Below are 24,466 nucleotides of genomic sequence, written 5' to 3'. Positions count from 1 at the left end.
TAATGATTCTACTTGGTAGTCCACACTCTCCCGCACTCAGCTCTGTTCTGCAGTGGGGGCACTAGGATCAGAGAGAAAACAACCTGTTTCAGAAGGTGCATGGCAGAGCTCCTAGTCAGACCTTGGCTTCCTGACCAGGACTCTGCACTGTGCTTGCTGCCTGCCTGTAAACGCTTTAGTCTCTTCAAAGTACTTCTGCACTTATTAGCTTCTTTGCAACCAATGGATTGGGCAAGGAAGATGTCCCTGTTTTACAAATGGAGCAATGAAGATACTCAAGTAACTTGACGGTGTTTGTCTAGGTGGGGTTCTCAACCTCTAGACCGTAGGGAGTTACATACCAGACTCTGGTAACATGGAATCTCACACAGTGACACATCCTAAAATCCTAAACACAAATTAGATCTCGGAAACAGCAGAGTGATATCCTTCCTAACCTGAGCAATTCATTTTCATTCCCAAGCCGCATTCTTACAGAAAGGGCAAAGGGCTGTCCCCACCAGCTTCTACACCGTTAATCCCAGGAGAGAGACAGGTATGAACCAATCCTTCTGTCTCCTGCTGTGTGAGATCTTCTGAGGTCCTAAAAAAAACACCATCTTTGGGAATGAAAGCACTCAACTTTACACCTGTATCCAGCCTGCGGGTGACCTGGGCCAGTGACAACAGCTAGAGGACAGTATTTCGAGAGCACCTCCATTAACTACCCAGAGAATAGATTGTTGGCCTCAGCTACTGGGGTATCTAGTTCAGTGGAGATACATAGAATCTCTCTCTCCCCACCTCTGCTGCCTCCAAAGGAAGGGAATCTGGAGGGAGATGGGTCATATTGGATTTCCTGAGACAGTGGTAAGATATGCAGATAGCAACAGGACAAATTGCTTTTTTTTTTTTTTTTTTGAGACAGAGTCTTACTCTGTTGCCCAGGCTGGAGTGCAGTGGCAAGATCTTGGCTCACTGCAACCTCTGCCTCCTGGGTTCAAGCGATCCTCTTGCCTCAACCTCCCAAGTAGCTGGGATTACAGGCGTGCAGCACCACACCCGGCTAATTTTTGTATTTTTAGTAGAGACGAGGTTTCACCATGTTGGCCAGGCTGGTCTCAAACTACTGACCTCAGGTGATCCACCTGTCTCGGCCTCCCAGAATGCTGGGATTACAGGTGTGAACCACTGTGCCCAGCCAACAGGACAGATTTCTATAGCTGAAGCAAAATATGGTGGGTGACAGCTACTAGAAATGCTTCAGAATCATGAATTTTCACTTGTTGGTTAACAGTCTCAGCCATCCTGATAATTTAAGCTGTGGAGATTGGTCAGATTTAGCAAAACAAGTGAAAACCCTCTTTTTGTTTTTTCTTGAGATGCAGTCTCTGTCACCCAGGCTGGAGTGCAGTGGTGCAATCTGGGCTCACTGCAGCCTCCACCTCTGCCTTCTGGGTTCAAGCAATTCTCCCACCTCAGCCTCCCTAGTAGCTGGAATTACAGGCTTGTATCACCACGCCCAACTAATTTTTTGTATTTTTAGTAGAGAAGGGGTTTCACCATGTTGGCCAGGCTGTTCTCAAACTCCTGACCTGAAGTGAGCCTCCCAAAGTGCTGGGATTACAGGTGTGAGCCACTGCGCCAGCCCCCTTTTAAAACATTTTTTTGTGTGTGTGACAGTCTCCTTTACCCAGGCTGGAGAGCAGTGGCATGAACTCAGCTCACTGCAACCTCTGCCTCCCAGGCTCAAGCGAGTCTCCTACCTCAGCCTCACGAGTATCTGGGGTTAGTCATGCGCCAGCACACCCAGCTAATTTTTATATTTTTAGTAGATAGGGTTTCACCATTTTGGCCAGGCTAGTCTTGAACTCCAGACCTCAAGTGATCCACCCATCTAGGCCTCCCAAAAGTACTGAGATTACAGGCATGAGCCACCATGCCAGGCGTGAAAAGCCTCTTGATGGAAAGCAATTTCATAACTGCATGGAACCTTTAGATCCCACATATGCACGTCCCCCAAAGGGCTAACCCAGCACCCTCAAATCCACAATCCCCTGCCTAGATAACCCACACCCCTTTACCCCGTACCCAGCTAGTATTCCCATCCACTGGATAAAACCTCCTACTTGCCACTGGAGGTCCTTTTCCCCGAGACGTGCTGCTGTCACTAATGTAAATTAGCCTCTTTTCAAAGTCCTTTTCAAGGTCCCAGATCACAACTTGGAGGACCCCAGTGCTCACCTCAAGAAGCTCATGCTCACCTTCCATGATGGAGATGTGAACAGCTCTTCTGCGGGTCCTGGGGACGCTGCTCAGCCTTGGGCCATGGGTTATGGAGGGACAGCTCCGGCTGGGAACCATCCCTGCTCTGAGATTAAAGAACCTTGTTAATTCAATGCATGGACACATTTAGTAGGCACTTGAGAGCTGAGTACTGGCTACTAGAATTGCCTGGCTGTATTACGTTTTGGTCTCTCTTTTTAAAATCTTTAATACCTTCTCTTTGCCTTTGGTCCCTGGATTCCAGTCAGAGATAGTGCTTCAAACTCCTCCACTTCCTTGTAAGCCTAGACCAATCTGAAGCTATTTTTTTTAGTGTGGCAGCGGTGCCACTGGTCTCAGGGGTGGGGGCAAGATGGTCAGAGAGTAGAGCCCCAGGACGAGCAGTACTCCTGAAAATATGCTTGCACCAATACTGGCAGCCTCCCCTGACTTCCAGTACAGGCTGCGGATGATGGGGCTCCATGTGAAGGGGTAGGCAGTAATGTTCCCATTCCCAGAGGCAAAGGCTGGTTGGCAAGTCCTACCCTTCTTGGTCAGTCATATCCTTTCTGGGTCTTAGATTCTGGGAAATAGGCTTCTGGAAACATGATTTGTGGATCTACATGAAACATGGATCCTGAAACTATTTTAGAGCCAGTGTGGTAGGGCTGTGGGACTATCCTTGGCTTCATGTAATCGAATGGTTCCAGAACCACTGAAATTGGGTGACACATCTATCATCAATGTCAAGACTTTCGCCGGGCGCGGTGGCTCAAGCCTGTAATCCCAGCACTTTGGGAGGCCGGGATGGGCGGATCACGAGGTCAGGAGATCGAGACCATCCTGGCTAACACGGTGAAACCCCGTCTCTACTAAAAAATACAAAAAACTAGCCGGGCGAGGTGGCTGGCGCCTATAGTCCCAGCTACTCAGGAGGCTGAGGCAGGAGAATGGCGTGAACCCAGGAGGCGGAGCTTGCAGTGAGCTGAGATCCGGCCACTGCACTCCAGCCCGGGCGACAGAGCAAGACTCTGTCTCAAAAAAAAAAAAAAAAAAGATTTGGGAGGGCAGAAGAGAACTGCCAAGTGAAGTGGCACCTGGATCTGATGTACTATCTGCAGTAGCCCTCCCTCCCCTGCTCTCTTATTAAGGGTCCAAGACTTTTCCCCATCCCTTCTGAGAAATTTCTTCAGCCTTCTGCTTTATTTTGGACCTTTTGGTAGCCACTGGAGCCAGGGGCTTCACAGTACTCATACTGTTGGACTGAGATTCTGGGATCTGAGATAGAACTGTTTTGGGGGAAGCCCCTGGCAGCCTACCTGTGTATTTCCGGTGGCTCCCGTTTGATCTTAGCACTTGACTCCATGACTTCCTTTGCAACTCGGCCGCTGTAAGTAGTATAATAAAAACAAGTAGCAAGACATGAGACTGTGTTCCAGGACAGCTCCTCTCCAAGATCTCAGGTGCTTTCCCTGAATCAGGAAATGGCATCTGTGGCCCACCCTTTCCACAATGTTTTGGTCACGGAGAAAGGCTTGCTTGCTGGGGTACAGAGTTCTAAAGTGTCATGACAGCCTATCTGAGAGAGAGCTCTCTCCATCTCTAGAGTCTTTAGGATCTTCCATTCTATTTAGGAATAATTCCTTAATTTCCAGCATGTTCCAATTGCATCACAAAAAAATACATACGAACAACCTTTAGACAGTGAGACATGAGAAGAATCACTGTTACAGTTCTTACTTTGCTGCTATTGTAAGGGAAAGAGAAGATACACATTTATTTTTCATTTTCTTGGAGACAGGGTCTTGCTCTGTCTCCCAGACTGGAGTGCAGTGGTGTAATCATAGCTCACTGCAGCCTCGACCTCCTGAGCTCAAGCGATTCTCCCACCTCAGCCTCCCAAGTAGCTGGGACTACAGGCACGTGCCACCACATCCAGCTAATTTTTTTTTTTTTTGGTATTTTTAGTAGAGATGGGGTTTCATCATGTTGCCCAGGCTGGTTTCAAACTCCTGGCCTCAAGCAATCCACCTGCCTCAGCCTCCCAAAGTGCTGGGATTATAGGCGTGAGCCGCTGTGGCCGGCCGATATACATTTAAAACCCTACAGACAAATAGCTGTAGGGAAGGAAGGAAATAAAGGGTCATAAGACAGGATAATTGGATGGAGACCTCAGACTTTTCTGAGTCCTCCCGTTTCTCTGTTCTAAAGGATAAGGACCACTGAGTGTTCTCCAAAGAAGGGTCTGAAAATAGATCCATAATGGTTACTTACTGTCACTATTTACCTGTATCGGAACCGGCTCCCTTTAAAGAATAAATTGCTGCTGGACACTGTGCGGACTTGGCTTGACTTCTCCAGCCTGCAGCAAGGCAAAGTCCAGTGTGATAGACAGCCTGAACTGCCTCACACAGGCTAAGGCAGCACATCCCCAGCTTCTTCCAAAGGCTACTTGAAACTTCAGGAAAAAGCCCTTCATAGTCCACACTTGTCTCTGACTCTCACTATCCTAGGATCTGGGGGCTGTGCTCACAGCCAGCTGCCTTCCTGCCTCAGTGCCTAGGACTGTCGCATGGAAACCCATTTTCGTGTCAGGAGAGTGAAGGCTCCCCCAAAGTGCTTCACAGGTTTTACCAGGGGGACTGAGAGAATACATGCTAGGGTGGACGGTCTGGAGGAATAATAGAATGCCACCCGTCTAATCTCAGCCAGGTCACTTATTAGCAGTGTGACCTCGGGCAAATTTCCTTCTCTCTTAGCCTCACCCTTCTTATAAAATGATAGAGCTGGGACTACTGGACCTTAGGGGTCTCCTTTCTAGTCCTAACGTTTGATTTTGTGTCCATGTCTGGGTAATTGTGGGTAGAGAAGAGGATGGGGGCTGTCCTTCCTGTTCCATCTCCCTTTTGGAGGGTCCTAAAATACATGACCATGGTAAAGACTGAGAAATCCTGCGATGAAGAAACTAGCTTAACTTTAATAAAAGTTCTGTCATGTATTTGAACTTGGAGCCTTCCTCCCTCCCCTGGGATGTCTATTTAATATCTCGTTTGAAGCTGCAGACAGCTGATGTGGAGCTCTGTAATACTTTCTCCTGGGTGACTTCACTGAGCCCATCAGCTCTCTCAGCTTGGGCACAGCAGCTCAGAGAGAAGCCTCCTAAGATGGGATCTACCTGTAACACGCCCCGGTGCCTAGGATACTGATCCAACCAGGAACCCATGTGGGTCTGAAACCTGTGCTATGAGCAGTGAGTAGGAGCTGTCTCCACAATCCATGAACAGTTCTTGGGAGACACCATCTCTGCCCGTCTCAGGGCTCCAGGACATCCGAGCTGCTTACTCTCCTGCCTGGGCATGCTGTTGCATCTGACTGGGCTCCCGCCAAGGCACTAGGCCAAAGGCAGGACTAGGGATCTGTATGTGAGAGACACTGAGGGCAAGGCCAAAGCGCTGCTGCCAGAGACCTGGCATACCTGGGGATCTGACCCAGGCTAGAGGCTTTTATCATTTAACGAGAACATCAAGGAGGCAATGGAAAACTGAAAAATGACCTCCGTTTCCAGTGTGGGTGCAGGCAGGGCTGGGTGGGTATGGAGATCTACTCGTGGGAAGACTCAGAAACCGACTGTGGTCACAGGTTCAGAAGCACCCTTCTGTTTCCATGACACAGATGGGAAAACCAAGCCCTTAAGAAATGGTACTGAAGGCATGAAAAGACAAGAGGCAAGGAGACTGCTTCCATTTGCATTAGACCCTTTGGCAGAGAGAAAGGGAACGCTTCCACATACGCCATTCCCAGGGCAGGGACAGCTCAGTGTGGAGTAGGCCCCTGTCTGCTAGTGCCTTCCTCTCTGTGCTGGGGAGACCCATGGGACCCCCGTCCTTCCTGGGCTGCTCCTCAGTCCCACAAGCAGGAGCTTGCATCTCAGATTGCTTCTCTCTAGGTTCAGGTAGCTGGCCAAACCTGGATTACATCCTCACAGGCAAAGGGACAGTGGTAGCAAAATAAAATAAATGTTTTCTTGACTTTCTATGGATAGTAGGGACTGAGCAGGAGGGAAGTGTGACCATGCCAAAGTCTCCCCTGAGTGTATTCAGGAGAAGAACTCACTGCCGATTCAGTGAATCCTTGATTCTGGTATAAACACAGAATGAGTATTAAGCAATTCAGAATGCCTGTCTAAGAAACAGCCTCTGGGGCTGTGGCCCTGGCAACTGGGAGGACCCAGTTCTGCCAACCAGCATCCCATAGCAGCCAGCAGCCAGCAGAATCTTCCCTGGAGAGGAGCATGGTGCCACTCAGCCCAGAGCAGTTCTCATCTCTCCAGGATCCTTCAGGTTACTAGAACCAGGACCTGGCCTGTCAGGGCCATTTGGTGAGAGCAGGGCTCACCCCAGGTAGAATATACCACACGCTGTCTTGCCTTGACCTCATTCAGATACATCTTAGTAAAGCACAAATCATTATGGTATATTTTAAAACCAAGACCAAGGGGTTTAGTGAGACATACTTTACCTGGCATCACCCCCTCGATAGGCCATTTCTTCACTACCTCATGCTTTTATAACCACTTTCTTAATCGAATAGAAGAAAACAAGCCCCACATTCTTTACAAAATCCCTTTGGTAGGCAAAGCTCTTGCCTTTGGCCTCAACCTGGCTTCTTGGTAACTGTCAAGCTTGTGACCACTTCCAGCTACCCTGCACCAGGCTCCTGGGCACTTGGCCTCCTGTCACTGACTCTGTGACTCTGGCTCTAAGAAAGACAGTCCCCATCACATGTATCCACTCACTTGTAGAAGGCTTGGTTCTCGATTCCACATTTCCAGAGGTGCTTACATGCTTCAGGAGTTGGAGCAAAATATGTAAGAATAATCTTCTTTTCCTGCAAAAAATTCCACATTGATATGGCTGAGTGTGGATGGAGAAGCAAAGGGTGAAGTAGGCAAGGACCCTGACGCCAGAGCTGTTAGAGGCCCTGGCAGCTGGCTAGTTAGAGGGGAGGGCCCATGGGACCCACTGAGGCAGAGCTCTGTTCAGTGTATCACATCATAACATCATACTTAGCAAGTCCAATCAGGATAAGTCTCAGCTGGCACAAAAGTGGCACAAATTGAACCAGGAGAGCTCTTGGTGAGAAAGTAGCCCTTGCCTCTGGAATTCCCATATACATGAAAGAAAAAGCCTTCCTTTGCATTTCCTGGAGGTAAAGCTCTCTTGAGTGAAAGCTCTGGGTGTCAACAGCATCCCTGAGGAAGTCCTGTGCTCCAGGGCCTTCCCACTCCTTCATATTGTACCTGCAGGTCCTGACCTTGGTCTTGGCTTAGCATGTGGGTGGCTTGGCTCTACTGGGTCCCTCAAGCTTGGCTCTGGCCACCAGGAAGCATCCCATCACCCCAGCCCTCCCTGAAGAGAAGGAAGCCAGCACTCACCTCTTTCTGACTTACGTATAAATAGAAAGTCTTTCCTTCAAATTTCAGCTTGGTCACCTCATTCCTAGAAGTACAAAGATAGTGCCTGTCACCTCATTGCGGGCTGCCTGTTGACAGCTAAATCTTGTAGATGCACAGCCCACCCCAACTGGAAGGGGCTCCAGGCACAGACACAATTTTAGCCAAAATCAGAACTGAAACAAGACAGCAGCGCAGTGGCCTTAGAGAACGTTGTTGAAACAGTTCAATCCACAGTTTTCTGGTCAATCACACTATAGTAATAGGGTGACAGGAGGATTTCGGGCTTATCAACAGTGGCTGTAAAAGGGAAACATTTGCATGGAAAGTGAGTCTAGGCAGAGTATCCGGGGTCATTTCAGGATTGGGTTCATAACACAGGTGCATTATCTGGATGGGACTGTCAAACGTAAGATGCCACAGGTAGCTGATGAGGCCAAAGTTCAAGATACAGCAAATAATGAGAAACAATGCAACCAGGTTCTGAGGGAGTTGAGTCTTTCAGGTGACTGTGCCACTGGATGGAAAATGCAGTTTAATGCAGACAAATGTCAAACAATCTCAGGGAGCGGGGCAGGGCAACATACCAAAGAGAGAGAACAGATTACATGGAACAGTCATGCAGCGTACTGACCAGGAAAGGGGCTTAGGGGTTATTGTAGAAAAATCCTTGAAGCCACCAGCCCAGTGAATGGCTGCAGTAAAAGAGGCAAACAGGATACTGGGGTACATCACCCGTGGGACGGACACAAATCAGAAGAAGTGACATGGTTACTGTACATGGCACGGCCTAGACCTCACCTCCACATCTACCTCCTGCTCTCAGCCTTGGTTACATTTGCAAAATGGAAAAACTACCAGGTCTTAGGTGAATGTCCCTGAGAGCCATGGAACTAGGCCTCCAGTACTGGTTGCTCCTCACTTCCCTTGTACCTGCCCAACATAGCTGCCCTCTGGCGCCTCTCAGCCCTCTCCATGTCACTGCCCCATTTTTCTACCCAACTGGGACCCCCAAGGTGGTCTTGTCATGCACATTCACCTCCATTTGGCTGCTGCTTTTTTTGTGACTTCTAAGGAGATTTCCTTAATCTCCTAGGAAATAATAGAAAGGTAGTGAGAATCATGTACCCAACTTACTGCTGGAAAAAGTTCAGGGGACAGAGGAAAATCACTTGTTCTCTACGCTCCTGAAAATCATGGCTGGTTCAGGATGAGATTTCACAACTTGTGACCACCAGTTCTGAGCTAACACAAGCCATATGGTAATCCTTCCCTTTTGATTCCCTCTCAAACTCCCTCTCAATCAACCATCTGATTCCGTCTCAAACTCCCTCTCAATCAACCATCAATCTCATACACACACACAATACAATAAATGCCAATTGGCTAATATATAGACAAGCACACAGATCACCTAGGTTCCAACAAGCAAGCTAGGAAAGTAAGGAGTTTTATTTTGAGAGTGAGATTGGGCTTACATCTATTATTACAGAGTTGACACATGGTGACGAGGAGACTTCCAGAAGTGGTGCATGAGAGAAGCCGTGGAAGGAAAAGCATCTGTGAGAACCAAGAGCCATCATGGTTTCTGGAGGGGTGGGGATAATTTAGGGACTGCAGGTGTCTGTGGCAGGTGTGTCCTACTTGTTTCTAGCCAAACACTTCCCCTGACAGGGACCTCACCCAGCAGCTACTCTGGCTGGAATGTGGATCTGGGCCCTGTAAGGAACATCGACAGCCCAGACGTATCCAGGCAGCAGAGACCCCACACTAGGAGGGCTGTGGTCTGATCCTGCTCATTGTCTTTTTCTGAAAAGCATTTTGTTGGACAGGAGATTCCAAATCCTCACATCTTCACCCAGAGAGCACAGTGAAGTGAGCCGACTTGATGCCTAGGAAACAGGTATGTTGGGGTGTATTCTGCTAACTCCAGGGCAGCAGCTGCCTTGTGGCGTGGCTGTTGTCCTGGGGAGTCGAGGCCCCCCTGCATGTGTGACGAGCAGTTTCACCAGCACTCTGGCTGACGACTGTAATGCCCTCCTTCACAAAATCAAGATGGGCTGGAAAGGCGGTATCTGTCCTCAAGCTCAAGCTCAGTGGCCCAGCTGAAGAGGGCACAGCGGGATAGATGGCCTGCAGTGTCCCCAGCAGAACGCTGACTAGGAAGCAACTGTACCCAAGATTCCTCATGAGCTCTCCTGGAGAAAACAAAGAAACCAAACAGACGTCCCCCCACTGAGCTCTGCTGGACCAAGGGAAGCCACTTATCTAAGCCCCTCGGAGGAGCTGGTCAGCTTAGACTTGGCAGTCTGAGGCCCAGGAAGGTACAGGAATCACAGGAGCTTAGTAGAATATGCAAAATGTTTTGATGACGCTGACAGATGTTTGTATGGACTGGCCAGCTAAAGGGTCTCCAGGAGAACCAAATGTCAATCAACAAACCAGAGTCTGCCCAGAGGCATGCAGCAGAACAGACCCCAAACAAAACAGACAGGGGCAGGAGAGGAAGCAGTTCAGAGTAGCTGCAGCTGAGGCAGTGGCTCTTGCCTGTTAGATGGGAATGGAGAGGGGAGGGAAGGAAGGAAGAGTGGGAATGTGACTCCTGGAGGCTGAGGACACTTGAATGCCCAAGAGAGATAGGAGTGAGACAGCAGCAACTGAGCTTTTGCAGACACAATGCCCATAGTGAGGGCTGGTCTGAGGAGGGTGTTTTGCCAAAGTAACAGGGGACTTATATCTGCCCCAGAGGTCACTGTCTGTGAGCCCCTCCTTTGTTAGTAGAGCAGGTAAGGGCACTAAGCCATCCACAGAGATGCTCCAGAACAGCCGGCTCAACAGGGCTGATTATGACCCTCAGTGAGTGACGGCCCCAAGGACTCAGTTCTCACAGGAACTTGGCTCCACTTACACTGGCTCCAGCCCCAGGCCTCTCACCCTCCCCAGAAATCAAACCATTGTATCCCTTTTCCTTTCTGGAGAGGCTGCTGGCTCTCAGGGACACCCCTTTAGAAGAACAGGATCCCTAGGAAGAGGCCACTCCCTGCATCAGTTACCACACTATCAACACAAGGCTTTGGAGAGGGCTCTGAACCAGAACTGCCCAATCACAGACAAAGGACATGGGAACCATCACCCCTCCCCAGGTGGTGAGATACAAAGAGCCTATTTTGGAAATGAAGACGCTCACCATTTAATGAAGTGGACTCGCTTGTTTCCTTGAAGAACAACAAACCCAAAAGGAGTGAAGGCGAGAAATGCAGCATTTCCTGACACGTCCTGCAACACAGAAAGACTTCTCGTTGGGTGATGCAGGCCCAGAGGTCAAAGGGTAAGAAACACAGCTGTTCATAGGTGATGCAGGGTTAATACTTGGCAGTAAATCACAGAGGGAAAAGCATGTCCTCTGGAATCACAAGACCATAGTTTGAGTCTCAGCCTTGCCACTTGCCAGTCACATGACTACAAGCAAGTTACCTGCTGAGCCTCAGTGTCCTGATCTGTAAGTTGTAGATTATAATGATACCAACCTTAGAAGGTTGCTGTGAACATCCAAAGAGAATGGCAACACCTCATGCATTGCTGATGGGGTTGTAAAATGCTACAGTCACTTTGAGAGAGTTTGAAAGTCATTTAAATTGTTAAAAATCGGGTTACCACATGACCCAGCAATTCCACTCCTCAGTATGTGCTCAGAGAATTAAAAATGCATGTCCACACAGAAACTGGTACATGTATGTTAATAGCAGCAATATGTGTTAAGAGCTAAACAGTAGAAACAACCCGATCCATCTTCCAGTGTAAAGTTTCCATTAACTGATACATGAATAAACAAGTAGTATATTATGATACAGTAGAATCTCATTCACCAGTAAAAAGGAATGAAGTACGGACAGATGCTACAACACAGGCGAACCTTGAAAACACTGTGCCAAGTGAAAGAAGACAGTCACAAAAAATCAGGTTGTGATCTTTTAACTCTGCGATTATACTAAAAACCACTGAATTGTATACTTTAAAAGGGCATATTTGGCCGGATGCGGTGGCTCATGCCTATAATCCCAGCGCTTTGGGAGGCTGAGGCGGGTGGATCACCTGAGGTCAGGAGTTTGAGATCGGCCTGGCCAGCATGGTGAAACTCCGTCTCTACTAAAAAGATAAAAATTAGCCAGGCGTGGTGGCGGGCGCCTGTAATCCCAGCTACTCAGGAGGCTGAGACAGGAGAATTGCTTGAACCCAGGAAGTGGAGGTTGCAGTGAGCCAAGATTGCAGCAGTACACTCCAGCCTGGGCGACAGAGTGAGACTCCATCTGAAAAGAACAAAACAAACAAACAAACAAAAAAACAAAAACGTTTTATGATATGTGAATTATATCTTAAAAGGCTGTTATTAAAGAGTGGGGGAGTTGTTATCTACGTTCATAATAGTCCTATAACACTGGGCCCCTCAGGAAAGTTTAGCTGAAGAAAAAAATAAGAAGCAACTGGCAAAACAGAACAGTTGCCATCAGCCCTGAGGTGCCTGAACCAACAGAGAGGGCCTCCTGGTCACTGGCACCCTCAGTCGGTAAACACCAGGCTTGAGGCACTGCTGAACACAGTGGGGAGGGGATGGAGCAGAAGCTGCAGGTCTCACTTCCTCACATCGGAGTAAGCTCTGTGAGGACTAGGCTGGGTGGAGGATTTTGCCCTCCCAGAGGGCTTCCTTTGTGACAGGGGCATCAGGTGAGATTTGGCGCTGTCAGGCTGCATGAATGGCAATGGAGAGGGTGTGAATGTGTTGAGGTGACCAGAAACTTATGCCGCGATGCTGGTCAAATATGCCTGCGGGAGAGTCTTTGGGCCACAGCTCAAGTGGTGCCATGGAGTCAGGGCGTGAGTCACCGAGCGTGAGGCATGGGGGTCGGGGCTGAGGCTGCCAGGCCAGGTCGGCCCGGGGTTTGGCTCTCCTGGCCTCTCCACGTTCAGGGCTCGCCTCTCTGGCACAGATTCTCTGCCTGATTGGTCCTAAGGACAGTGGGGCCTCTGCAGAGCCTCATGAGTCCTGCCTCAAGAAGCAGGTCCAGTTCTGCCTTAAAACTCTCTCTCAGAGCCAGGGTTACAGGTATGAGCATCTGGGTCCAGGGAATAAACTAAGTATATGTTTGGCAAACACTTGCAATTAATGTAATGTTGTTATTGTCCTTTCCTTAGGGTCGGTCATGATCCAGACACTTGGCTACAAGCACAATGTCATGGGCACAACAAAAAGCTGTTTAAAAATAACTGGAATGCAGACACTGTGAAGCCACAGGGCTGGATTTCCTCCTGCTTGTCATCAGTGCCTGGTGGTGGTTATTAATATCTGAGTACCAGGCACTGCACACAAACACTGTTCCTGACAGGAGGCACCAGGGCTAACCTGGCAGGCTTGGCAGAGGTATGGGTCAGGGAATGGTGGCCTTGAGGGGAGAATGACTGGGAGAAGTGGGGGAGGGAGGCAGCCTGCCTGTTCTGCCTCTTCTGCTCACTGTGTAAGCAGGACCCAGGGAAGTCCTACAACTGCAGGCTTAGAAAGACAGAGACTGGGAGTGGAGACCTTATTGTGTGAAAGGTGGTGTAGAAAGGGCCTGCAGAAAATCTTGAGCAGATGAAGGTGTGAGACAGTGGGGTGGGTCAGAGGGGCCAGTCTGGCTGCAGTGGGGAATGTCCGTATGTGCGTAAAAATGAGAGGGGAGCAGAGGTGGGGCAGAGGCACGGAGCGGGTCATAATGCTTGCTGAGATAGAGGAAAGACCTACAAAGGAGAGGTGGAGGGATGGAAATGAAGCCTTGGGCCTGCAGGAGGCTACTGGACAGTTTGAAATAAAAGGGAAAGAAGTAGGGAAGGGAGGTGGGGGGAAGGCAGGGGAGGGAGGCAGCAGAGGGCCCCCCTCTGCTTCTTTCACTCTGGCTCATACGGGCAGTGAGAGGCAGAAGAGCACCCCCACTAGAACCACAGTGGGGCGGGCTCTGGGTCAAACCGCTCGGGTCCAGCTCCAGCTCTGCCTCTCACTGTGTGACTGTGGCCAGGTCCTTAGTTTCTCCATGGTCAGAATCCTTGTTTTAGAATGAGGGTTGATCATATTACCTACCTCATAGGTTATGTTTAGGAGGCACCCCACAAATGCTAGTGGCCATGTTTTTTGTTTGTTTTAGAGACAAGGTCTCACCATGTTGCCCAGGTGGGTCTTGAACTCCTGGGCTCAAGTGATCCGCCCACCTCAGCCTCCCAAAGTGCTGACATTACAGACATGAGCCACCACACCCGGCATGTGTTTGTTATTAATATTATTATGCCTGCTACTAGTTAGCTGAGTTTGTTGAGCTTAATACAAATCTAACATTTTACCATTTTTCCTGATGTTGACAGATTTAAATTTTGCTAGCTAGGAAACAAAATGTGGGAAATTAGAATGAAAAAAGTAGAAGTAATTGACTGTGAGGGGACCATGGAAGAGTGGGGTGATCCATGAATATGAAGTGAGAATGGGAAGGGAACAGAGGCCACGACAGTCAGAGATCCACCCGAGTCCTCTCAGTGACCTGTGTCCCTCAGGCCAGAGCAAAGGGGAGATGCGGTCCCACCAGATGGGCGGTGCTGCCAGGCTGCCCTGCATCCTGCAGATACCTCAGAGCTGACCTCTGAGTGAAAGCAGGTATTAGAGTTAGAGAAGCACAGCCTCTCCTAACCAGACTTGCTGCTTTGGAGCAGAGAGCTGGGAATAAACCCCAATGAGATGCCACATCATTTCATAAGCAATCATAGCACCTTGAACAATCCCAATTGTTCCCAATCTCATATGAAGAGAGCAGTTCTCCAAACTGCTTCAAATGCAATAGATGCAGATGAAGGCCACTGCAAGACCCTGGCACCTGGTGTCCGCAGGGGCAGGTGACAGCTGGGATGTTTGCAACTTGCCTCTGGCACATGAGGCTCAGCAATCAGTGTGGAAGGGACTTGAATTACAGTGAGAAATCTCACATCTGTGCTGGCATAAAAATATAAGCAGGCAGCCACTCTGACACCTTCCCTGGAACTTCTCCAGTTTCTTCTATCTGACTTGTCATTCTTGTTGTGAGCCTGTCCTTGGAGTTTGTGTGTAAAATAACAAGTTGCATGACAAAAAGAGGAGGGAATGAGGGCAAGGTGAGAAGTGGAGTCAACAGTCGCCTGTTCTTCAGATCTCCCATTTTATCAAGCTGAACTCTCTTTCTTCCCTGTCCCCTTCCCATCCCTATGAAATCAGTGCCCACAGGACTGAGCCATTAACAGAGTCGGGAGGTGGAATACAAACTAGGGTCCTGATAGCTATGCTGTGGATACTGCCAGCTACACTCTGCAGCAGGTAATAGTCGAAATAATCTAGTTCACTTCTTCAGTGGTAAGGTTAAAAAATTGTTTTCAATTTCTCATCCTTGTGAAAAGAGCTTCTGTCTCAGTTTAGGATCCCAGCTCTGCTTCTTCTTTGCTGTGACTTTACTTCTCTAAACCTCAGTTTCCTCATTTGTAAAATGAGGACAATAATATATACCTGGAGAAATACTACTTCCATCTGATTTTAGGGAGATAGATCAAGTATCTTACTGCTAGGACATGGCCAACGGTATTCTCTTGGAGAGGGGATGAACATGCATTCCTTGTCATTCATGTGTATTCTCCTTGGAGAGGGGATGAACATGCATTCCTTGTCATTCATGTGTTTACATGGCCCTCGCCATCAAACTTGACCTGTGTCGGTCAACACCAGCAAAGTTCACCCTAAGATGATCACTCTGCCCAGGAAAGGATTTTTGGAAATCAAAGCACTGACTGGTTCAGAAGCAGGAACATCTGGCCACCATTTCTAGTCCCCACCGGTTCCACTTCCGGATTCAAAGTAGCCATCTGTCTCCTGCCACCCTAGAGGACACACTGGGTATGACTGAGTAGGCAATGCCTTCTTGGTTTTTAGGCCTCTAGGGTCATCCTGTCCCCTCTCGGGGCGTGACTCAAAGTAATTCAGTTTTGATGAATGAAGCCACTATTTCTTATAAAACCCTCTGGAAGATGATTCCACATGCTCTACCAGATACCTATGCCCATTTCTGAAAGAGCTCACAGTTGGACGCTGAAGTCAGTCATGAAAATCACCTAGTCTGAATATACTACACTTAAACTTGGCCACCGTAAACTAGAATGGAAATGAAGAGGAGGAGGAGGCGGCACCCTGTAAGAGACTTGGTGTTACTCCATGACAGCTCAGAAATAGAATTCCTGGTGGAAACTGCACCAGGTGCCTTTGGTGAAGTTCTTCATTTCAGCAGTAAATCTAACATCCTACCTGCCGCACAGCCAAGAGGGGCCCACCCAAGGGTGGGAGAGCCATCATTGATCCTTCTTGTTCTGTTTCTCAGAAGTGAGGGGTGCTGGGCATGGTGGCTCATGCCTGTAATCCCAGCACTTTGGGAGGCTGAGGAGGGCGGATCACCTGAGGTCAGGAGTTTGAGACAAGCCTGGCCAACATGGTAAAATCCCATTTCTACTAAAAATACAAAATTAGCTGGGCGTGGTAGCACGCACCTGTAATCTCAGCTACTTGGGAGGCTGAGGCAGGAGAATCACTTGAACCTGGGAGGCAGAGGTTGCAGTGAGCCGAGACAGGCCATTGCACTCCAGCCTGGGCAACAAGAGTGACACTCCATCTCAAAAAAAAAAAAAAAGAAAAAAAAGTGAGGAGAAACTCGTCAAGATGGGGGAAGGGGTTCTTCTTTAGACAGCTGGCTCAGTGGCTGGATTATGAAAGTAATGATTCCACTTTAAGGGCAAAGGGACAGTGTAATTTTATTTTTGTGGTTGATCTAACCTAGATCCTGTTGAAATCAATTTTATCCTGGTCTATACAAAGCAGACATAAAGACACTGGTGAACTTACATTAAATTTTTATAGGATGGTGATATGGTTTGGCTCTGTGTCCCTACCCAAATCTGATGTGGAATTTTAATCCCCACGTGACAGGAGAGGGGCCTGGTGGGAGGTGACTGGACCATGGGGGCAGTTTCCCCGTGCTGTTCTCATGATAGTGAGGGAGTTCTCACAAGATCTGATGGTTTGAAAGTGTGGCATTTCCCCGGCGTCCTCTCTTTTCTGCTGCCATACAAGACGTGCCTTGCTTCCCCTTCCACTATGATTGTAAGTTTCCTGAGGCCTCCCCAGCCATGCGGAGCTATAAGTCAATTAAACCTCTTTTCTTTATGAATTACTCAGTCTCAGGTAGTTCTTTACAGCAGTGTGAAAATGGACTAAGACAGATGATATCAATATTCTTGTAGATCAGTGTCCTTTCTGTTTCAGAATTGGCAATAAGTTGTGCTCAGTTCCTAAATTCCATCTCTCCAGAAGGAAGACCATGAATAGTAATTGAAAAAGCCCAGCATTGAGACTCAGATAACCCTGGGTTCCAGTCTCAGTACTGTATTACCCAGTACCTTTGGACATGTTAGTTGGCCCCTTAGAGGGGGCTTATCTCCCTCATACCACTTCTCGTCTGCGTCTTCAGAGGCTCAGTATTCTTATCTTCAAATGAGGACAAGAATATCTTCTTGGCAGTCATGTTGTAAAGATTCAATGAGATAATGTATGAGCCTGGCATAAACAGACTCTCAGTAAAGAGTACCTTCAAGACTCTTAACAACAAGGCTGGGTATCTGTAACAGGCCTAACTACTCCATGAGGCTTAACAGGACATCTCCATAAGTTGGGCCCAGGAGGCCAAAGTACAGTGCTGCAGGAGACCCAGGCCAAACCACCAGTCTCAGGGCTACCTGGATGGAGAAAGATGGTGGCTCCTGAAGTTGGAGTGCTGTCAGGGCCAGGGAACAGATGTAGCAATGGACTGCCAGTGGTTTGCTTCATTCTCTTCCTCCAGCAGCTGTAGGCTTGGGCTGCTGGGGCTCTTGCCAGGAGTTGGGGGCTGAGGGTCAAGGCAGAGAATGCATGATGGCCTTGTCCTGCACTTTCGGAATTTGGGTGTTAGCTAATAGGGCTCTCTGGCTGTCCCATTCAGCATTTGTAGAATCTCCTCTTCCTGGTCCCAGGGCCAGACAAGGACATTCTGGGCAGAAAGAAACCATCAGTGTGCATAGGAAGAACAGCAGCTTCTTAATCAGTCCAGGGGACAGAGCCTAAGCTAGAGCGTTACTCTGCTCTCATTTAATTATCAAAATGATTCCTCTTCTTCTGTCCTCCCTAGGGCTGCATGCCCCAGATTCCCTGGGCCCAGTAATTGCCTCTCTGTTAATAGAAATCATCAGTATTTATTACACCAAGTGTGCCAGGTTATTTCAGCTCTTCTTGTAGCAGCATTAAGGCGAGCACTTGATAGCATATCACTCAAGCGACTCTACTTAATAACAAGAGTAAAGGCCCCTGAACCGTTCTCTTTGCTGGGAGAGCTGAGGAGTCATGGTCAGAGTCTAATGAGAGGAGCTGAGGGGCTTTGTGTGGGGTCGGCAATAGGGCCCTGGCATGGCCCTGGGTGAGGAACAGGCACAGGGCTCAGGAACAAGAGACCTGAGCACTCCCACCTTCCCCCAGCAGAAGTCTCCTGGGGAGTGTTCTTCCATAGGGTACATAACAATGGGTAGTAACTTGAGTTCAAATTCTTGCTCTACCGCTCAGGGCTTGTGAACTTTGGCCTCCTGGAATGCCAGTCTTCTTATCTACAAAACAAGGAGAATAACATCTACCTCCCACAGCTGATGTGAGGATTAAATGAGAAAATAATGTGAAAAGACTCCACTGAGGCTGCCATGGGAGGCATGCTACAAACATCTCTTTTTCCCTACCTCCCTCTTTGTTTCCAGGAGTTGATGCTGTGGGATTGAGAGGGCATGACATATGTAACTGGGCCGCAACAGTGCCTGGTATGAATGCTGGTTCCTCCCTGCAGCCTCTTCAGCCTCTCTGCATCCAATGATGGACAAACTCACCCAAGACAAGGCCTCATGAGACAGGAGTCTCACAGTCCTGGGGTGCTTGTATATTTGGGTTGGAAACCAGGCTGGCTGCTACTATAGCTTCCAGACTCCCATGGGCAACGGTGGAGAATCCCTTTTCCCCCTTTAGTCAGTGTAGTGCTTGGGCTCACTGTCTGCCCGTCTCTATGGCTTTTCAACCCTGCTCAGGGACCCGTCTCTGAAGAGGTGGATGCTATGTGTGGCCTCAAGGGGACTGGGCAGGTTTGGAGTCAAATGCAGAAGTAACCTGGCCCCTTCTGATGACCATATCTTCAGGCAGCTGTCTTTAAGGTCCTGGAGTGACTCAGCAGTTCAGGGAGCACAGTTATTGAACACATACTGTGTACTTTCAAGTGAGGCTCAGAGAAGCTCCCAAAGGCCCCAGTCAACAGGGGATGGGAACTGGAGCCCAGGGCCAGCTTATCCAAAGCTCTCTTCACTCCTGTGTGGGTGCCCCATGAACAGTATCGGAGCAATTTATGGAGGGGTTTAAACTGCATCTGTTACACAGAGGACATTGTTTAGGAAGTTTTGCTAATGTGTAAATATCCAAATGTCGATTCTCTGGTATAACAGGCATGAATGTGTTTTCTGACAGTGTGGCCCCAAGAACACAGGGGTTACTTTGCAGCAGGCTGTGCTAGTGGATAGGGAACTGTGGGGTAGGGAAGATGACCAGGGTTTCTGAATGTCAGGATGTTCTCAAGGTTCATAACTCCTAGGCAAGAATAAATCATCATCTTCTCACCAAGGGACGAAAGGACACTGCTCTGTCCCTGTGTCACTGTGCTGTTCATTCCTGTTTTGTTTTTTTTTTGATACAGACTCTCACGCTGTCACCCAGGCTGGAGTGCAATGGTGCAATCTCAGCTCACTGCAACCTCTACTTCCCGAGTTCATGTGATTCTCCTGCCTCAGCCTCCTGAGTAGCTAGGATTACAGTCATGTGCCACCATGCCTGGCTAATTTTTATATTTTTAGTACAGACAGGGTTTCACCATGTTGTCCAGGCTGGTCTTGAACTCCTGACCTCGTGATCCGCCCACCTTGGCTTCCCAAAGTGCTGGGATTATAGGCATGAGCCACTGCGCTCGGCATTCCTGTTTGTTATGGGCTATACACTGTGCCCTCAAAAATTCATATGTTGACATTGTAACCTCCAGTACCTCAGAATGTGACCTTCTTTGGAGACAGGATCTTTATAGAGGTAATTAAGTTAAACTGAGGTTGTCAGGGTGGGCCCTAATCCAATATGACTGGTGTCTTTGGAGAAATCTGGACAGAGACATGTACAGAGAGAAGACAGCGTGAAGACACAGGCTGATGACATCCACAGGCCAAGGAGAGGGGCCTGGAAAGGATCCTTCTCTCAAAGCCCACAGGAGGAACCCACCCTGCCAACACCCTATCTCAGACCTGCAGCCTCCAGAACTGTGAGACAAGAAACTTCTGTTCTTTAAGCCACCCAGTCTGTGACACTTGTTACAGCAGCCCTAGGAAACTAAGAGACTATTCTTTTAATTTTTGCTTGAAACTTAGTATCCCCTCTCCAGTTAGGAAGAAAACGTTGATGTCTTCCTGTTCCTGACTGATACTGTTTCCTTCAGATCAGCTTGACAGTTGGTTTTACGGTGATACTGGACACACTCCAGTAATGGAAAGAGAGAGGCAGAAATGTGGAGAAACTGAGGTAGAGACCAGCAGCGTCAAAGCAACAGGGACAGGAGGTGACATGAAGGGCCACAGCCACAGAGAGAGACTGGAAGGGGCCATGGGTCTGCATAGGCCTTGGCAGCGACTGGCTGCCCCCACTCATCTCCAAAATGCCAGATGTGTGTGAGTAATTACAGAGGTTTTCTCTGGGCAGCCTCCCTGGCTGGTTCCCGTCTATCCCTCACAGGCGCATCATGGAATTAAATGCGACTCCACTGCAGTTCTGTGCAGTGACTTATGCCACTGCAGTCAATAAAACCCACTCTTGGAAAGAAACTAGATTACAGGTCAGGAAAGGGTGGACAGTCACTGAGCCGCCTCTGATGGTTCCCTGTGGGGGGCTTCCACATCCCTTCTCTCTTCATTTCTACCAAATTACCCACTAGCTTTGGATTTGTTATTTAGATTGACTTTGCCTCGGTTCCTCTGACATTGATGTGGCACCACAAAATTATGCAGCATGGGATCCAGAGGAGTTTTCAAAGGAGGCATTTTCTCTGACATCTCACTGAAAGTGCCAGCCATGTAAACGTTGAAGGGGGCCTCCGAGTGCAGGCATGGGGGCCCTTGCTCCTGACACCTTCTAGAGGAGGAAAGGTCACGGAGTCTTCAACCAGGGGGTCTTACCTTACATGGGTGAGGATCCACTCCATATGTTTCCAATGTCTGTGCTTTTCTTAAGAAGTTCAGCTCTGATGTTGCTGGTGTTTGACCACTGGAATAAAGAAAATGAGATGGTTTCAAGGTGTCTTGTTCCCACAGGTTCCCCTGAGGTAACTCTCTATGAAGACGTGCTCAGGGTGAGCCACACATCTCAATGTTTCTAGGGTGTGCTCCCTGCTTGGTTCTAGGACCAACTTCAGAGACTCCTGCTAGAGTCTCTGACTGTCTTCAAATGTTTTCAGAGTGAGGCAGGCTACATAATGAATTACTTGGGCTGAGTGTGAACAATGGGGAGTGGTGGGGACTGTGCCAGCAGCACCTTAGCTCTGAGATTCCCATTACTGAGAATGCAGGGCCCACTACTTGGGAGGCTGAGGTGGGAGGCGGGAGGATCACTTGAGCCCAGGAGTGCAAGGTTGCAGTGAGCTATGGTCACAGCCCTGTACTCCACTCTGAGTGACAGAATGAGACCCTGTCTCAAAAAAAAAAAAAAAAAAAAAAAAAAAATAAGGATACTGATTTTTCTGTGGTATTTCACAATTTAAAATACTATGGGGTAAAACAAAATACATCTGTAGGCCGGAGGCAGATCATAGGCTTCTCATATGTGATCTGATCTAGACTGAAATATAAAGAAGGGCCTCATATAGCTGGTTGGTGCCACCCAGCCCTCTTCCTTTGCCAAAAGGAAACACAGGAAAGTAGGGTGAGGAGAGGCAGGAGACAGTACTGAGGTCCCATGCTCCACAACAGCTGTCTGTCCATAGGGTGATGACCATGAAAAAGACAGACACTGAAAAAGGCAGAGATCAGCTCTGGCTCCAGGCCATCTGAAGGACCTTTGGCATCACTCCTTCCCACTGCCTCTTTAGCAGGTGTGTTGATGGGTTCATTGCAGACCCAGTGGCAGAATCACCATCAGGCTCTTGCCTGGGTCCAGACCCTGCAAAGCAGATGTGCTTCTACAGATACAGGGTTGGCTCTGGTGAGGAGGGGCGGGCAGCTTGTGAAGTCAGCATCTCTGATGGCTGGTGGGCAGGACTGCACATTGCTCATTTCTAAGCTTATCATTTGCCTCAGGTGATATGGCCAGGCAGGAAGATAAGCTGACCCCAAGGAGAAGCAGGCCGGATTCCCCCTAGTGGCCCTCTGGAGAGGCATCAGTCAGGCAGCATCTTTATGTGCCAGTCTCGTGCTACTTGCTGGAAAATATACGAAGAAACACAGTATACAGTTTGTGCTCTCAAGAGCCCATATCACAGCTGCATAAAGGAAGCATGGATGTATTTTTACATTATGAAGACGAGGCAGGACCTGTGGAAGAAGTACCTGTGGAAGGGGGTATTACTATGAATAAAGACTTCTGCATCCACTAGCATACCTGAGGCACGTAAGGTAAGTTTGGAAAATATTTGTGTGGCAAGCAAAGGGCTGGCTAGAGCACCGCTTCCCTTTCCAGGGAGTGTCCTTGTTTGCAGGGGGAGTGGGCCCTGGGGGCTCCATTTACCCCTGGAGTTGGCCCAAACCTTCAGGGTCCTTAAAGCGGGCATCATTTCCTGGGGGATCCCCTGCTTTGAACAGCTTTCTGGGAGGGCTGTCCCTACTATTCTGATGTCTCCTAAAGCCCTCCAAGCAGTTCCAGCACATCCCTGATCTCTTTGAAGGAACCTTGAGGACACTGCCCCCACCACCACAAGCCCGTGTTTATTCTGATTTTTACCACAAGGGGTCACTATTCCCTAACAGAGTGACTGGAGGAGCCGCGGGGTCCTGCACCCGAGAAGGCACACCCAGGGAGAGGGGCGGGAAGCATGCAAGATTCCATTTGTTTGGTGTTGCCATTCCGCTGGGAGGGTCAGGAACCCCTCCTGTCACAGAGCACGGGCAGAGGGGTCTATTTACAAAGGCGAAGGAGGCTTTGGGTTATATTTGTTGGTAAAATCATTGAGTGAAGGGTTTCTGGGGGCCTGTGGTTAGGGAAGGAACAAGTTGAAGCTTAGTATTAGCATTAGAAATATCCAGCTCTGCTCCCTGTTGCCAGGCATAGTCTTTCCTCAGAACAGTAGATACACAAACCTTTTAAAATATTTTTTTAAAGCTGTAATGTATTATAATGACAACATAACTTTATTTTTATTTTTATTTTTTTGAGACAGGGTCTCGCTCTGTGGCCCAAGCTGGCATGCACTGGCATGATTCCAGCTCACTGCAACCTCCGCCTCCCGGTTCAAGCGATTCTCATGCCTTAGCCTCCTGAGTAGCTGGTATTACAAGCATGTGCCACCACATCTGGCTTTTTTTATTTATTTACTTTCATTTTTAGTAGAGACAGGGTTTCTGCCATGTTGCCCAGGCTGGTCTCTTGAACTTCTGGCCTCAGGTGATCTGCCCTCCTCCGCCTCCCAAAGTGCTGGGATTACAGGTGTGAGCCACTGCGCTTGGCCAACACTGCATTCTATATCCCTTTTTTTCCTCAGTTTGTCAGTTTGGGGAATCTGTGCTGTACACCAAGTGGAGCCCAAACACCCTATTGCTGCTTTTAAAAATCAGGCTTTGTAGAAAATCCTACTTCATGTGTGTGAAAGGCTGCATTAATGCTGTTTTATGGTATTCAGCATATTCCGGACAAAGTGAGAGACGCTGAGAAAGATGAGGCGCCACCCTTGAAGCCACGTCTCCTCCACTTCCAGGGTGCAAAGTCGGGGACTCCAGGTAGGGTATGGTGGGGGGCCTGAGTTAGGCGGGGCTGAGGACATAGTCCTGAACCAGAGCGCTCCCAATGCACCCTCAGCATTTATGAATCAGCTCCATCCTCCGCTGAGAAGCCACCTGTCACACTGTCACAGACTGAGAGCAGAGGCCTGCCCTTTTTCACATCCTCACTCAACCTCTCCTTTTCCTTTCTTTCTTTTTCTTTTTTTTTTTTTGAGATGGGGTCTCGCTGTGTCACCCAGGCTGGAGTGCAGTGGCGCAACCTCAGCTCACTGCAACCTCTGCCTCCCGGGTTCAAGCGATTCTCCCACCTCAGCCTCCGGAGTAGCTGGGATTACAGGCACCTGCCATCATGCCCAGCTAATTTTTGTATTGTTAGTAGAGATGGGTTTTCACCATGTTGGCCAGGCTGGTCTTGAACTCCCGGCCTCAGGTGATCCACCTGCCTCGACCTCTCAAAGTGCTGGGATTACAGCCATGAGCCACCGCACCTGGCCTTTTTCTTTCATCTTTTTTCTCTTATGCAGTTTCCTTTGTGTTTATCTTTTCCTTTTCCCCAGTTCATGCTTTCCTCTGTATCTTCATTAAATATCTTAGTGAGGTAAATGCCTTTCAAAGGCCAATCCCTCTCTGTTTCCCCTATAACACAATTCTCCCTTGTCTTTAAAG

At 48.7% G+C, this 24,466-nt stretch overlaps 1 protein-coding gene across 2 annotated transcripts in view; it reads right to left on the bottom strand.

Annotated features, from left to right (window-relative positions):
• The window catches only part of FRMD5 (FERM domain containing 5), a 345,313-nt gene that overhangs the window by 10,547 nt on the left and 310,300 nt on the right, over positions 1-24,466 (bottom strand). For both annotated transcript variants that reach the window (XM_033190299.1, XM_033190298.1), the window contains exons 7-13: positions 21,050-21,137; positions 10,884-10,972; positions 7,679-7,742; positions 7,040-7,131; positions 4,532-4,606; positions 3,564-3,632; positions 2,244-2,350 (exon numbers count right to left, since the gene is read on the bottom strand). In XM_033190299.1, the coding sequence (XP_033046190.1) occupies positions 2,244-2,350; positions 3,564-3,632; positions 4,532-4,606; positions 7,040-7,131; positions 7,679-7,742; positions 10,884-10,972; positions 21,050-21,137 (584 nt within the window). The remainder of the gene's footprint in view (positions 1-2,243; positions 2,351-3,563; positions 3,633-4,531; positions 4,607-7,039; positions 7,132-7,678; positions 7,743-10,883; positions 10,973-21,049; positions 21,138-24,466) is intronic.

This window comes from Trachypithecus francoisi, unplaced genomic scaffold (genome assembly GCF_009764315.1).
Source record: "Trachypithecus francoisi isolate TF-2019V2 unplaced genomic scaffold, Tfra_2.0 Lachesis_group3, whole genome shotgun sequence".
In the NCBI taxonomy this organism is placed as follows: domain Eukaryota; kingdom Metazoa; phylum Chordata; class Mammalia; order Primates; family Cercopithecidae; genus Trachypithecus; species Trachypithecus francoisi.
This window is presented reverse-complemented; position numbering and strand designations above follow the sequence as displayed.